Source organism: Geotrypetes seraphini, chromosome 5, assembly GCF_902459505.1.
Source record: "Geotrypetes seraphini chromosome 5, aGeoSer1.1, whole genome shotgun sequence".
Classification (NCBI taxonomy): domain Eukaryota; kingdom Metazoa; phylum Chordata; class Amphibia; order Gymnophiona; family Dermophiidae; genus Geotrypetes; species Geotrypetes seraphini.
The window spans coordinates 93,632,236-93,646,954 of record NC_047088.1 but is presented as its reverse complement, the minus strand read 5'-3'; the positions used below and the strand labels follow the sequence as shown (position 1 = coordinate 93,646,954).

Sequence of the window (14,719 nt, the reverse complement as noted above, 5' to 3'; positions counted from 1 at the left end):
CCAGTATCGCTCCTGCCCAAGCATCCGGAACTGGGAAATATTGAGCATGTAAAAAACTTCTTTCCATTAATCAATTGCCAAGGGCAAAATACAGAATACAACTACCAACAATAACAAAACTGAAACGTGCAACAAAGAAACTGACAGACCATCTTCGGAAAGGGTGGGGCTCTGGATTCATCTGCTGCGTCTAAAGGAAATAAAATTAACAGGTAAGAACATAATTTTTCCTTCCTATTCAACAGCAGCAGATGAATCCAGAGACCAGTGGGATGTAGCAAAGCAATCCTCAATCTGGGTGGGAAGCAAATGCAGCCTCCGCAATAACCGAAGCACCAAATCTAGCCTCCACACATGCTGCCACATCCAACTGGTAATGCCTAGAAAATGTAGTCTTAGAAGACCAAGTAGTCGCACGACAAATCTCCTCCAAGGAAAGTCCCCTGGACTCAGCCCAAGAGGTAGCCATCGCTCGGATTGAGTGGGCACAAAGCTTGTCCAGCAACCGCTTCCCTGCCATCAAGTAAGTGGAAACAATGGCCTCTCTGACCCAATGAGCGATGGAAGCCTTGGACGCTGCCAAACCCTTGTTGTGCCCTGTGAATAACACAAAGAGGTGGTCTGAACGACGAAAGTCGTTAGTAACCTGCAAATAATGTAGAAGAATTCTGCGCACATCAAGGAAACGCAATGAAGAGAATCGCTCCCCCCAATCCTCCCATCGAAAAGCAGGAAGGAAGAGAGACTGGTTCACATGGAAGGAAGACATCACCTTAGGAAGAAACGAAGGTACCAACCGAACAGAGACCCCAGAATCTGAAATGCGCAAAAAAGGATCCCTGCAAGACAATGCCCGACGGGCTGAAGCCATGGCCACCTTCAATGTGACATCCTTTATAGTTGCTTTGGATAACAGTTCAAATGGGGCCTTCTGCAACCCCCCAAGGATAATGTTAAGACTCCACTCTGGACAGATCTTTCTTGAAGATCGGCGTAACATTCGCCACCTTCAAGTCTTCTGGAATCTTTCTCGATTGATCAACAGATTGGATATTAGTTGAAGCAGTTCAGCTATGGTCCCTTTCAGTTCCTTGATGATCCTCGGATGGATGCCATCCGGTCCCGGGGATTTATTGCTCTTAAGCCTATCAATCTGCCTATACACCTCCTCTAGACTGACCATCAATCCTGTCATCTTTCCTTCTTTGTTTCCAGCATATAGCCTGATGGGTTCCGGTATGCTGTGTAAATCTTCTTCGGTAAATACAGACGCAAAAAAATGTGTTCAGTTTGTCGATGATTGATTTGTCCTCCTTTAGCGCTCCCTTTATTCCATGGTCATCCAACGGTCCCACCGCTTCCTTCGCAGGTCGTTTCACCTTAATATATCGAAAGAACAGCTTGAAGTTCTTCGCTTCCTTGGCTATTTTTTTTCTCGTAGTCTCTTTTGGCCCCTTTTACCGCCTTATGGCACCTGCGTTGATGTTGTTTGTGTTTGTTCCAGTTTTTGTCTGTCTTTTACCTTTTCCATTCCTTAAATGAAGTTTTCTTGTCTCTGATCGCTTCCTTCACCTTTACAGTGAGCCACGCCAGTTCTTTGTTCTTTTTCCTCTTTGATCCCTTGTTGATACGTGATATGTATAGATTTTGCGCCTCGGTGACCATGTCCTTATAAAGGGACCAAGCTTGCTCTAGCGTTTTTACAGTGCTTATCCTCTTCTTAATCTTCTTCCCTACCATGAGTCTCATCCCTTCGTAATTCCCTTTTCGGAAGTTCAGAGCCTTGGCTGTCGTTTTGGACCGATGTTTCTCCCCTGCATCCAGATCGAAGCGGATCATATTGTGATCTTTGTTTTCCAGCGTCCCTTCTATTTCTACATCTTGTGCAGGTCCTCGCAGGCCATCATTGTTTGGATTTTAGGGCTCCGTTATTGCATGGTTTTCTTCCTATCTTTCCCATCACACCTTTAATGTATGTTGTGGTGAATCTTCCACCATCCCACTATTGGGTGTACCTCAGGGCTCTGTCCTGGGACCACTTCTTTTTTCCATCTACACTTCTCCCTCCCTCCCTTCTTTTTTCCATCTACACTTTTTCCATCTATACCTCTGCTCTAATCTCTTCTCATGGCTTTTAGCATCACCTCTATGCTGACAACTCACAGATCTATCTCTCTACACCTCGACAGACATTCAGTCCCAGATTTTAACCTGCTTGTCTGACATTGCTACCTAGATGTCTCGCCGCCATCTAAAATTAAACATGGCCAAGACTGATCCCCTCTTTTATGAACGTATAGCGTGGGTTTTAGCGCTGGCAGCAGCGGTAACTGCTCAGATGTTCATAGAATTCCTATGAGCATCAAAGCACTTACCGCTGCTAAAACCCACGCTATGCGTTCGTAAAAGAGGGGGTGAGTTCCTTATCTTTTCACCTAAACCCATCTCTCCTCTTCCCCCAATCTCTATTTTTGTGACCAACACCCTCATCCTCCCTGTCTTATCAGCTCACAACCTTGGGGTAATCTTTCTCTCCTCTTTACATATCCAACAGACTGCCAAAACCTGTTTCTTTCTCTACAATATTGCTAAAATCAGACCTTTCCTTTTTGAGTGCACTGCCAAGACTTTCATCCATACCCTCATCACCTCTTGCCTAAACTACTGCAACCTGCTTCTCACTGGTCTTCCGCTAAACCATTTCTTTCCTCTTCAATCTGTTCAGAACTCTGCTGCATGCCTCATATTCTGCCAATGTCTCTATGCCCACATTACCCTTCTCCTCAAGTCATTTCATTGGCTCCTTATCCGTTTTTGCATACAGTTCAAACTCCTCTTACTGACCTACAAGTGTATTCGCTCTGCAGCTCCTCAGTATCTCTTCTGGCTCATCTCTCTCCACACTCTCCCCCAGGGAAGTTCGCTCATTGGATAAGTCTCTTTTATCTGTACTCTTCTCCTCTACGGCCAACTCCAGATTTCATCCCATCTACTTTGCTGCACCATATGCCTGGAACAAACTGCCTGACTCAGTATGTCAGTATTCAAATCCAAACTCAAAGCCCATTTCTTTGAGGATACTTTCAATTACAAATTCCAACCCACCTTCTAAGCACCAGTATCTGTCTTATCATTCCCGCTGTAATTCTCCCACTGTGTATTAATGCACCTTCTTGTCCAGTTTGTCTGTCTTGACCTGGATCAGTAGCATGAAACTCTCTGGGTTTTGGCCAGGTACTAGTGACCTGGATTGGCCATCGTGAGAACCTGGATTGGCCACCGTGAGAACGGGCTACTGGGCTTGATGAACCATTGGTCTGACCCAGGCTGTTCTTATTGTAAGCTCTTTTGACTGTCTCTTCTATGTTTTGATGTACAGTGCTGTGTATGTCTAGTAGCACAATAGAAATGATTAGTAGTAGTAGGGGGAATTACAGAGGGAATGATTAAGACAGATATTGGTGCTTAGCAGGTAGGGGAACCTATCTTGAATGATAGAGTAAGTTTCTTTTTTTTTTTTTTTGTATCCTGGTTGATGAAAGGCATATATGTATAAGCAGAGAGATGATATGGCCATTTATGCTTAATCTATTTATTTTATGCTTTGTTATAATTCTGAGCTTCTTCTCACTAGTAGACTGTGTTTGTTTGTTTTTCCCAATTCTTTATTCATTTTACCATCTTCCACCAAGTATACAATATTACATAAATTGAATCATACACATCACTTGAAATTCTTTCTAATATCATCTAAATACATAAATTTACCCTCTCCCCCACCCTCCCTTTTCACAGATATTATAATCTAAATTCAATATACATATGCTATATTTACAAATATTGATTAAACCTATATTATAACTATATACGCCCCCTCCCATAATTATAATTATACTTTCAATGTAAAAAGGTGTCTAATCATTACAATAAGTTGTCAATGGCCCCCAAATCTTCTTAAAATAATTATAATTCCCTTTTTGTATAGCAATTATTCTTTCCATCTTATATATATGGCATAATGAATTCCACCAGAAGGTGTAATTAAGTCTTGTATAATTTTTCCAATTTCTGGTGATATGTTGAATGGCGACTCCTGTCATTATTAATAAAAATGTATTATTATTTGATGAAATTTGATTCTTTTTTCTCATTGACATTCCAGATAGGATTGTATCATATGATAAAGCTACATGGTTTTCTAATAAAGAATTAATTTGTGACCAAATTGATTTCCAGAAGGCCATGATACAGGGACAAAAGAATAATAAATGATCTAAAGCCCCTGCTTCCAGATTACAATGCCAGCATCTATTAAACTTGGAACTATCCAACTTTTTAAATCTAACTGGGGTCCAAAATGCTCTATGTAACAAAAAGAACCAGACTGTGTTAATTCTTTGTTATATTATTTTTCTTTCACTCTTTGTTGCTGGGATACTTTTGTCTTTGTATTTCAATGGAAATCTGCAATTAAAATAAAATTCCTCACACAGTGCATTTATCTTTACCTTTTTGGCTTGGTTTTGCTAAGACAGGGGTCTCAGAAGTTGGGATATTCCTGTTAATCATGTCCTGCTGTCCTCTGAAGGACCTACTTGTTCCCAGGCAGAGATCTCGCGCAGGAACGGATTGATCCTGGAATTTTAGAATTCTGGAGCCGCTAACACGATCCTGCAAGAAATAGTAATAAAGCTTTATCATCTGTTACTTTTAGAGAGATCTGATACATCTACCCTAAACTGAATTTTAGAGAAGTCTGTGATCATGGAAACTAGGACTTTTAGAGGTCTGTAACTGGGGAAGAAGTGGAAGAATAGAGTTTTCAGAAAGAAAGATTAAGAAATAAGAATTCAAAAGGACAACAGGTTTTATTAGACTAAACAGATGCATTTCTTGACAAGTTTTTGGGAGCTTCAAACAGAACATTTCTTGACAAGGCTTTCCTTGGCTCTAAATAGAACAATATTACCAGGACATGTAAGTGAATCATAAAATGCACTGATTATTAGAGATAGAGAATAGTTGAACCTATCTTACTGTGTTACAGTAAAGCAAAGTGTGAAGTGTTCTGTCATTACTCTCAAGATTTTCTCAAAATTTTTTTTCATAATAAGCACAGGTTTCTCTCAAGGCATTCTTAGTTCATTACCCTCAGGTCCTTGCGCAAGTTGTATCGGATATCTGGCAGAGAAATAGTGCGATCTCGTGCTTTCAAGCTCAAGTTAGTTTTCACTGCTTGATAATAGGGCTGTGGTACTCGACAGTCAGCAGTTAATGAACATCCAGATTCCATCATTTCTTTGATACTCAGCCCATCAGCATGGTTCCAAGGCACAGTATCTGAAATGGCAAATTTGACACACATAGATATATGTTGATGTGTAAGCAATTTCATTCATGGTGGTTATTTTGGAAGCTCTTTTTTTAGCTTGGATGTTGGAAAACTGGCATTTAGACATCCATATTGTATGGACATCCAATTTTACAAAAGGCGGGATACGAACCTCAAACATTACAATATGTTCATACAAAAAAGGGGTGTATTCTGGGCATGTTTTGGGCAGCTTGTATGATTTTTTAAAAATCCAAATTCATTTAGATTTCCCCTTTCTCCTCTCTTAGAGAACTTAACTGGCTGCCACTTAGTAAAAAATTTTAAAATTTCTTGTTTCGTTTTTTAAATACTGTATTCCATGGGAACATACCCGTAAGAATTTCTTTCATTGGTGTGCATTTTTGCTGGAAAACTACCTTGTAGACAATCCAGAAAAAAGCTTATATATCTTTCTTTTAAAGGAGATTACACTAAAAAGTGACTTGAACAAACTTCTTTCTTATAAGGCAGCATCAATATGGAATGCTCTTCCTGACACGTACCCCTTCCCCCCTCTCCCCCCCCGGTTACAAAACCGTGATAGCGTTTTTTTATTGCTGGTCACGGTGGTAACAGCTCCAACTCTCATAGGATTCCTATGAGCATCGGAGCTGTTACCACCGCGGCTGGTGCTAAAAAACGCTAGCACAGTTTTGTAAAAGGGTGGGTTAGATTTCACAATTCTTATATTTTAGATGTTTAAAAACACTCTATTTTAAGGAAATATTCTATTGAGGTTTTAGCTATACTTCTGCTCATTTAGATCATATCATATCCAAGCAACAGGTGGAGGCTTGATAGGTGGTTTCACGTGGAATAGGTGTCAGGCTCTGAGTCCCCCACCATGCTCGATGTCAATGCTGATGTGGTACCAAAAAGATTTTCAAACTGAAGTTTTTGGGCTTTTAGTGACCTCTTTTGCATGGGGAGAGAGGACACAGCTAATGTCCCAATGTTCAGGACCCTGGACACACCAATTAGGTGGGTCAAGCCTGAAAAGGCCCGATTAGATCAAGAACATTTTTTAATTCACTCAGTACCCTCTTCGAAAATGGCTGATGCTATGTCAAAGGACTCAATGGTCCGGGGAGGTTGAGCAAGTAGGATGCCAAAAACGTTTGATGCTCCCGGGAGCAAAAAAAGGGCTCAGAGAGGCCCAAAAGCTAAGAACAAAAAAATTGCCCAAAATGAACCAAAGTTGAGTACAATACTAGAACACAATACAAACAAGAAATTATGATAAAAAGAGCTTTGCAGAAAACAAAGAACTGATGGTCCCACGAGCTGACATTGGGTGGGAAGGCACTGGCATGTGTGCGGTATTGGCACTGTCTAAATATTTCAAGTGACAGTGCACTTGGTAGTGTCCATACTGGGTTCTGTGGTTGACATTACCCACATGTGAGAATATTATGCCTGCTTGTCCTCAGATAATACACATAATCTGCTATTTAATTAATTAATGTACAGGAAGGAAATTTTCTCTGCATTAATTGAATTGTAAAATGCTGGAGATGACCCCAACCCCTTAGTTTGATGATTAACCTGTACTAACTGCAAAACCTTATTTCACTTTAGTAAAAAGGCCTTTAAATGCTGTTTTTATTATGAAAAGACAGAAAAGACATGAAAAATCCATGTGTGCAGAAAATGCAGGTGCAATTGAATCCAAAGCAAGTTTCAAAGTGGAATTCTAGGAAAAACATCTGCGACCTCTTGTCTCAAAGGGCTAGATTCACTAAGCAAACCGATCGTGTACCGATCGGTTTGCAAGCCCTATGCAAACAAATTTCTCTCCAACCCCATTCATTAAAGTCTGTAGCGATCTGATCCCAACCCTCCCATGCAAATTAGCAAACCCCCATGCAAATAGCCAAGCGATTGATTCACTAACAATTGATTGGCTATTTCGAATTGGGTTTTACTTTTGGCAAACCCGACTGCTGCAGACCTGTCGGTAACTGAGTTACCCGTGGGCTGTGGGCGAGGGCCGTGCTGCATGCAGCATTTTTTTTTTTTTTGAAATGCTGATGGCAAGAGGGAGTTGGCATCCCTCCTGCTTTTTTCTCGGGGGGGGGGGGGGAAGGGGGCGCATTTGTGTGTGTGAGGGCCAGGAGAGATCGGGGCAGAGCAGGGCAGGCAGGAAAGATCGGGGCCTGGGGGAGGTGTTGGGCAGGGCCAGTCTGTTGGACCGGTGCCTGATCTCTCATCCCTGCTCGCTGGACTCTCCTGCTCTCTGCCGCCATTCTCCGCAGTGCAGGCTCGCTTTAAAACCTTGGGCTTGCACTGCAGCGAACGGCGGCAGAGAGCAGGAGAGTCCAGGAGCAGGCAAGAGAGATCTGGGCAGAGCAGGGCAGGTAGGAGAGATTGAGGCTGAGCCCTGACAGCAGTGACAGGAGGCTGCTTCTCCTGTCACTACTGTCAGGGTGTGCGCATGAGCGGGGATCACTCTAGCAGTGGGTAGGGGGCGTTTTAACGATCGTCCCCATTTACATGCAAGCCTTTACTGAATTCATCGGCCGGCATGCAAACAGAAATGGATCATGCACGGTTTGGAGGTTTAGTGAATTTGGGCCAATCTGGAGGCAAGCTGAGAGTGAGAAGGGAGATATAATAACTGAAATGAGCAGGTGTGAAAGTGAAAGAGCTTTTAGAGTTCAAGGAAGGGAAAGAATGGAGGGAGTCAAGACATGCTATAAAGAACTATAGGGGCTAGGAAGAGGTTGAGAGGGATGGTAAATAGAAAATAGAGTGTGGAAGGGGTGAGAAAGTGGGAAGGAGTATAACAGAAGGAATAGGAAGCTGGGCAGAAGTTAGAGAAATAAGAAAGGGGCTGAATGCCAGAAGGGGATGAGTGATAAGAGCATAAGAATAGCCATACTGGGGCAGACCAATGGTCAATCTAGCCCAGTATGGTCAATCCAGGTCACAAGTACGTGGCAGAATCTCAAATACTAGTAAGCTCTTATGCTACTGATCCTGTGGCAAGCAGTAGTTTCTCCCATAGCTCTCTCAATAGCAAAATATGGACTTTTCCGCCAGGAACTTGTCTAAACCTTTTTAAAATGAGATATGCTAACAGCTCTGGCACATCCTCTGGCAATGAGTTCCAGAACATAGCTATTTCTTTTTTTTTTTTTTCCCAATCCTTTATTCATTTTTTCATCTTACATCAAGTATACAATATTAAATCAATTGAATCATACACATCACTTGAAATTCTTTTCTATTATCATCTTAAATACATAAATTAAGCCCCTCCCCCACCCTTCCTTTCCACAAATATTGTAAATCAAGCATATCATACATGTGTTATATTCAAAAATATTGATTAAACCAATAATATAACTATATATCACCCCCTTTCCCATTATTATAATTATACTTTTAGTGTAAAAAGGTGTCTAATCATTACAATATGTTATCAATGGCCCCCAAATCTTTTAAAAATTATTATATAATTCCCTTTTTGTATGGCAATTGTTCTTTCCATTTTGTATATATGGCACAACGAATTCCACCAGAAGGTGTAATTAAATCTGGTGTAATTTTTCCAATTTCTGGTGATATGTTGAATGGCAACTCCTGTCATTATTAATAAAAGTTTTTTGCTTGATGAAATTTGACTTTTTATTTTCATAGACATCCCAAATAGAATTGTATCATATGATAGAGCTACATGGTTTTCTAATAAACAATTAATTTGAGACCAAACTGATTTCCAAAAGGCCATGATAAAGTGACAAAAATATATTAAATGATCTAGATTCCCTGCTTCCAGATTACAGTGCCAGCATCTATTAGACTTAGAGCTATCCAACTTTTGTAATCTAACTGGGGTCCAAAATGCTCTATGTAACAAAAAGAACCAAGTTTGTCTCATAGATGCAGACACTGTACATCTCATTCTCCAAGACCAAATTCGTGGCCATTGAGATGCAGAAATTTGATGTTTAATCTCAATGCTCCAAATGTCTCTAAGGCCAGTCTTTGGTTTTTTATTCATAAATCCAGATATCAATGTATATCATTGTGCGGCCTGGTGTCCCAAGAAATCCACCTGAAAGCATAAGAATTCCAGATTATACTGATTGCTAAGATTTTTCCATTCAGGGAACCCCTCCTGAATAGCCTGCTTCAGCTGCAACCATTTAAAACTTTGTGATTTGTTTAGACCATATTTATGTTGCAACTGTGAAAAATCAAGCAGTTTACCATTTGAAATAACATCATTTAAAGTTCGTATACCTGCAATAATCCAATGCTTCCATACGATTTTAAAACCGCCAATTTGAATCTTGGAGTTTAGCCATATAGATTGATTTGTTGATTTGTGTATTGGGTTAGGTGTTAAATTGCTGATATAACGTAATGTTTTCCATGTATCCATCAATTCTATTCTCTTTATATATTCTAGGCATTTTTACACTGAGAACATGAGATAGATGTAAAGGAAACATGAGTCGCCATTCCAAATACAGCCAATCTGGGATGTTTCCATGAGCTCTAGGAGGACCCAATACATACCCTGGCGTAAAATATAGGTTCGATGATACCTATAAAAGTTTGGAAAATTTACCCCACCCTCCACAATTTATTTTTGTAAAGATACTAAGGCAATTCTAGGCATTTTACCCAGCCAAACAAATTTTGTAAGAATACTATTTAATTTTTTATAAAAGGACCCCTGAAAAAAAACTGGTATCATATTCATTTGATAACAAACCACAGGCAATATCATCATTTTAATAGTTTGGATTCTCCCCCACCAAGAAAGATGTAGAGGATTCCATTGCTCGCACATTTCAGTTACTTTTTTTAATAAAAAATTTTCATTCTCCTTCATTGTGTCTTCTAGTGTGTTTTTTATTTTAATACCTAAATATTTTAATCCATCTTCTTTCCATACAAATGAGAATGAATCAAATAATCCTTTAGTACAATGCACATTAAGTGGAAGAATTTCCTGACTTGCTCAAATTTATCTTATATCCTGAAAACTTTCCAAATTTCTCTATCAATTCAAGTAAGCATGGAATGGTAGTTTCTGGATTCCTCAAATAAAGCAGTATATCATCTGCATAAGCAGAGATTTTATATTCCCAATCTGCACGAGGAATACCCTGTATCCCCTTTGCCTGTTGAATGGCTAATAACAAGGGTTCTAAAACAATATCAAAAAGCAAAGGAGATAAGGGACAACCTTGTCTAACCCCCCTCCGCAAATTAAAACACTCTGATAAATTGTTATTAATGTATAATCTTGCACCAGAGGAGTTATACAACGTCTGAATCGTTTGTATAAATCCTGAACCTATACCAAACCATTCTAATGCCTGATACATAAAAGTCCATTCAACTCGATCAAAGGCTTTCTCCGCATCCGAAGAGACAGAGAAAGCCGGATCATTCATGTTTTTTGTTAAATTTAGAGTATGAAAAGCCAATCTAGTATTGTTAGAAGAATGTCTCTTAGCAACAAATCCTGTTTGGTGCATATCAATAATAAAAGGGAGAGCCTTAGCCAATCGTAAAGCCAATATCTTAGCAAAAAGTTTTTCATCAACATTGATTAACGAGATAGGCCTGTAGTTTGAAACCAAAGTGGAATCTTTGTTTGGCTTTGGCAAAACAATTGTTAATGATTCTGCCATAGTACCTGTAATGCAACCTTTAGTCAGTTAAACTGATATAAATTTAATAAATAGGGTAAAAGGGTACTTTGAAATGATTTATAAAATTCTACTGTAAAACCATCACCACCTGGAGCGGATCCAACTCTAAGAGACTTCAATGCTGCTTCTAATTCTTTTAGTGATATAGGCTCCTCTAAACTTCTTTTTATATGTTCAGGAACCTTTGGTCCAATAATTAGATTAAAAAATTCTAAACCATCTTTTTCCCTATCTCCATATGGCTCAGAAGAATATAGGTCTTTATAAAAACTTAGAAATTGTCTTAAAATATTTTCAATTTTAGTATGTGTTTCTCCATTTTCATCCTTTATTGCAATAATTTTTGTTCTTCTTTTCTTTAAAATAATTTGCCAATAATCTTCCCGCCTTATTTGAGTTTTCATAATACTGAGTTTGTTGGGAAAACAAATCTTTCCTTACAAATTTAGAAGATATCTCATTATATTTGCCTATTGCTTTTAATAAAGCCTGTAGGGTATTTTGCTCCCATTTATCACCTAATTTATTTTCCAAATGTTTAATTTCTTTTTCCAAATTATAAAATTGTTTTAAGTTGTTTTCTAATATATGCCGAATATGAAATAATATTACCTCTCATGGTAGCCTTAAATGCATCCCATAACGTTTCTATGTTAATATCTTCTGAGGTATTAAGTAGGAAAAATTCAATCATTTTTAGTTTAAATTCTTCAAGGAAATTTGAATCCGCAATCATAGTATTATCAAATCTCCAAACAGACTTACAATATTCTTGCTCATCAGACTGACTCAATCCATACACCACCATGATCAGAAAAAATGATAGGATCTATGGTGGCTTTTGTCACTTTCTGAACTATTTGATTCGAGACAAAAATATAATCTATTCTTGAAAAAGAATTATAGACCTGTGAACAAAAGGAAAATTCCCAATCTTTAAAATGAAGTATACGCCATATATCTATTAAATTACAAGATTGTGCCAAATTATCTAACCCTCGTGATTTAATAATTTTACTTGGTTTTTTATCCATTAATGGATCCATTACAGCATTGAAATCTCCAGCCACTATTAAATTAGAAGTAGCCAGTGGGAGTAGTAATTGTAGATTCTTAAAAATTCCATTTGATTCGTATTTGGGGCATACATAAGGTAACCATACGTCCCATTTTGAACGGGACAGTCCCGTTTTCGGATCCCCTGTCCCGTTGTCCCCACACACAGCTTCAGGATGCCCAAAATGTCCCATTTTCAGAGACAGCGTCCGGAAGCTGTGCGCGGGGACAACGGGACAGGCGATCGCTTCCTGTCCCTCCCCTGCCGCACCAAAAAAAAAGCCTCCCTCCAGGCCTGATTTAGATCCACCGCCGCTGCTTCTCTGCTGCCACTACTCGAACCCAGAAGCCTTCTTCCCGACATCAATTCTGACGTCAGAGAGGATGTTCCGGGCCAGCCAATCGCTGCCTGACTGGCCCGGAACATCTTCTCCGACGCCAAAATTGACTTCGGAAAGAAGGCTTCTGGGTTCGAGTAGTTTGCAGTAGAGGAGTAGCAGCGGTGGACCTAAATCGGGCCTGGAGGGAGGCTTTTGTTTTCCGTGGTGGGGGGAGGGAGGAGGTAGGCAGGCAGGCTGGCTGGCTGGCTCTGGGGGAGGTAGGTAGGTAAGCAGGTTTTGGGGGAGGTAGGCAGGCAGGCAGGCTGGCTGGCTGGCTCTGGGGGAGGGAGGTAGGTAGGCAGGCTTTGGGGAAGGTAGGCAGGCAGGCTGGCTGGCTCTGGGGGAGGGAGGTAGGTAGGCAGGCTTTGGGGAGGTAGGCAGGCAGGCTGGCTAGCTCTGGGGGAGGTAGGCAGGCAGGCAGGCTCTGGGGGAGGCAGGTAGGCTGGCTGGCTCTGGGGAAGGTAGGTAAGCAGACTAGCTGGCTTTGGGGGAGGCAGGAAGGCTGGCTCTGGGGGAGGTAGGCAGGCAGGCTGGCTCTGGGGTAGGTAGACAGGCAGACTGGCTTTGGGGAAGGCTGGCTTTGGGGAGGTAGGCCGGCAGGCTTTTTGGGAGGGGGTGGGACAAAGGCTGGAAGCAGTGAGGGGACATAGGAAGGAGGGATGAAGGAAGGAGAGAAAATGGCAGAGAAGGGGGGGTTGTAAGTAGAAGAAAGACTAGAGAGATAAAGGCCTGGACCAAAGGGGAAATTCAGGAGGCAGAAGCAGGACTTTGGGAGGTGCAGACAGAGGGGGAGAGCTCCTGAGGAAGAGCAGAGAGAGGCAAGATCATAACAGAAGAGGGAGAGAGAGAAATACCTGGAACTAAGGTACAAAGGAGAACTGACACTGGATCTGGGGGCACTACAGACATAGGAAGGAGGCACTGGGGGCACTAAGGACATAGGAAGGAGGCGCTGGGGACACTAAGGACATAGGAAGGTACTGGGGGCAGTAAGGACATAGGAAGGAAGGAGGGAGGGAATAGAAAGGGACAATTGTTGGGCCTGAGTGCAGAAAGAAATGAAAGATAGGATGCACAGTCAGAGGGAAACGCAACCAGACTCATGAAATCACCAGACAGCAAAGGTAGGAAAAATGATTTTATTTTCAATTTAATGATAAAAATGTGTCAGTTTTGAGAATTTATATCTGCTGTCTATATTTTGCACTATATTTGTCTATTTTCTATAGTTACTGAGGTGACATCGTTGAAAACCCCCCAAATATAAATAATTAACATTTTCTCTGCGTTTAGGGTGCTTTGTGGTTTTTTAAAAATTTTATGGTTACCATTATGAAATAATAAGATATAGTGTGTACATGAAAATGAATGGAATAAATTGGGGGCAGGGCTAGGGTGGGATTGGGGGCGGGATTGGGGTGGGGCTAGGGCAGGATTGGGGGCAGGACTGAATATTAATAGATGTCCTGTTTTGATGAAAAAAATAAATGGTCACGTTAGGCATACACATAGAACAATTCCAGGGTAGTATTTCCCATGCTCACTTTTACATGTACCCACCTACCCAAAAGATCCAAATCAATCATCTGAAAATTAGCTGCACATTTTTTATTTATTAATATGGCAACCCCAGCTTTCTTGCCAACTGCAGAGGCAAAAAATTTTTGGCGAACTCAACCCCCTTCCAGTTTTCTTGATTCTATCATTGACAGGTGCGTTTCCTAACTAAAATACAAATCAGCGTTTTGCTGTTTTAGGAAAGCTAATATTTTCTTCCTTTTTATTTGATGGTTAAGGCCATTGACATTCAATGAAAATATCTTAATCTCCATCTATTTCCAAATGTATAATCCAACAATAATATTTAAATTTATTTAATTTGATATGATTAGACACCATTACACAGATAATAACCAATGAAAAGTTAAATTGATCTTCAATACCATCATTCCCTATCTTCCCACCCTTGATTTTGAAAAAACCCCACTCCCTCTTCCCCCCACATAAATTGATTGCCTTGGAACACACATAGGATTAGTAATCACAATACCCCCCAGGCAACATTCTATCACATCTTTCCTCTTACAATAATAGATTTATTCATTAATAGATTTATTCATTAATGCATTATGAATCAAGTAATCTTACAATAATACCCCCTGCAATAATATAGTCCTAATTATTTATAGTAACGAAGTTCTTCATAAAACTCATTTTAAAAATTTCCTAATTAA

General features: G+C 40.3%; 1 protein-coding gene and 1 long non-coding RNA gene across 3 annotated transcripts in view; one reads left to right on the top strand and one right to left on the bottom strand.

Annotated features, from left to right (window-relative positions):
• The window catches only part of LOC117361014 (inactive serine/threonine-protein kinase TEX14-like), a 222,892-nt gene that overhangs the window by 85,236 nt on the left and 122,937 nt on the right, over positions 1-14,719 (bottom strand). For both annotated transcript variants that reach the window (XM_033945781.1, XM_033945780.1), the window contains exons 14-15: positions 5,150-5,340; positions 4,509-4,671 (exon numbers count right to left, since the gene is read on the bottom strand). In XM_033945781.1, the coding sequence (XP_033801672.1) occupies positions 4,509-4,671; positions 5,150-5,340 (354 nt within the window). The remainder of the gene's footprint in view (positions 1-4,508; positions 4,672-5,149; positions 5,341-14,719) is intronic.
• The window catches only part of LOC117361016, a 171,511-nt gene that overhangs the window by 74,422 nt on the left and 82,370 nt on the right, over positions 1-14,719 (top strand). The gene's annotated exons all lie outside the window — the stretch shown is intronic.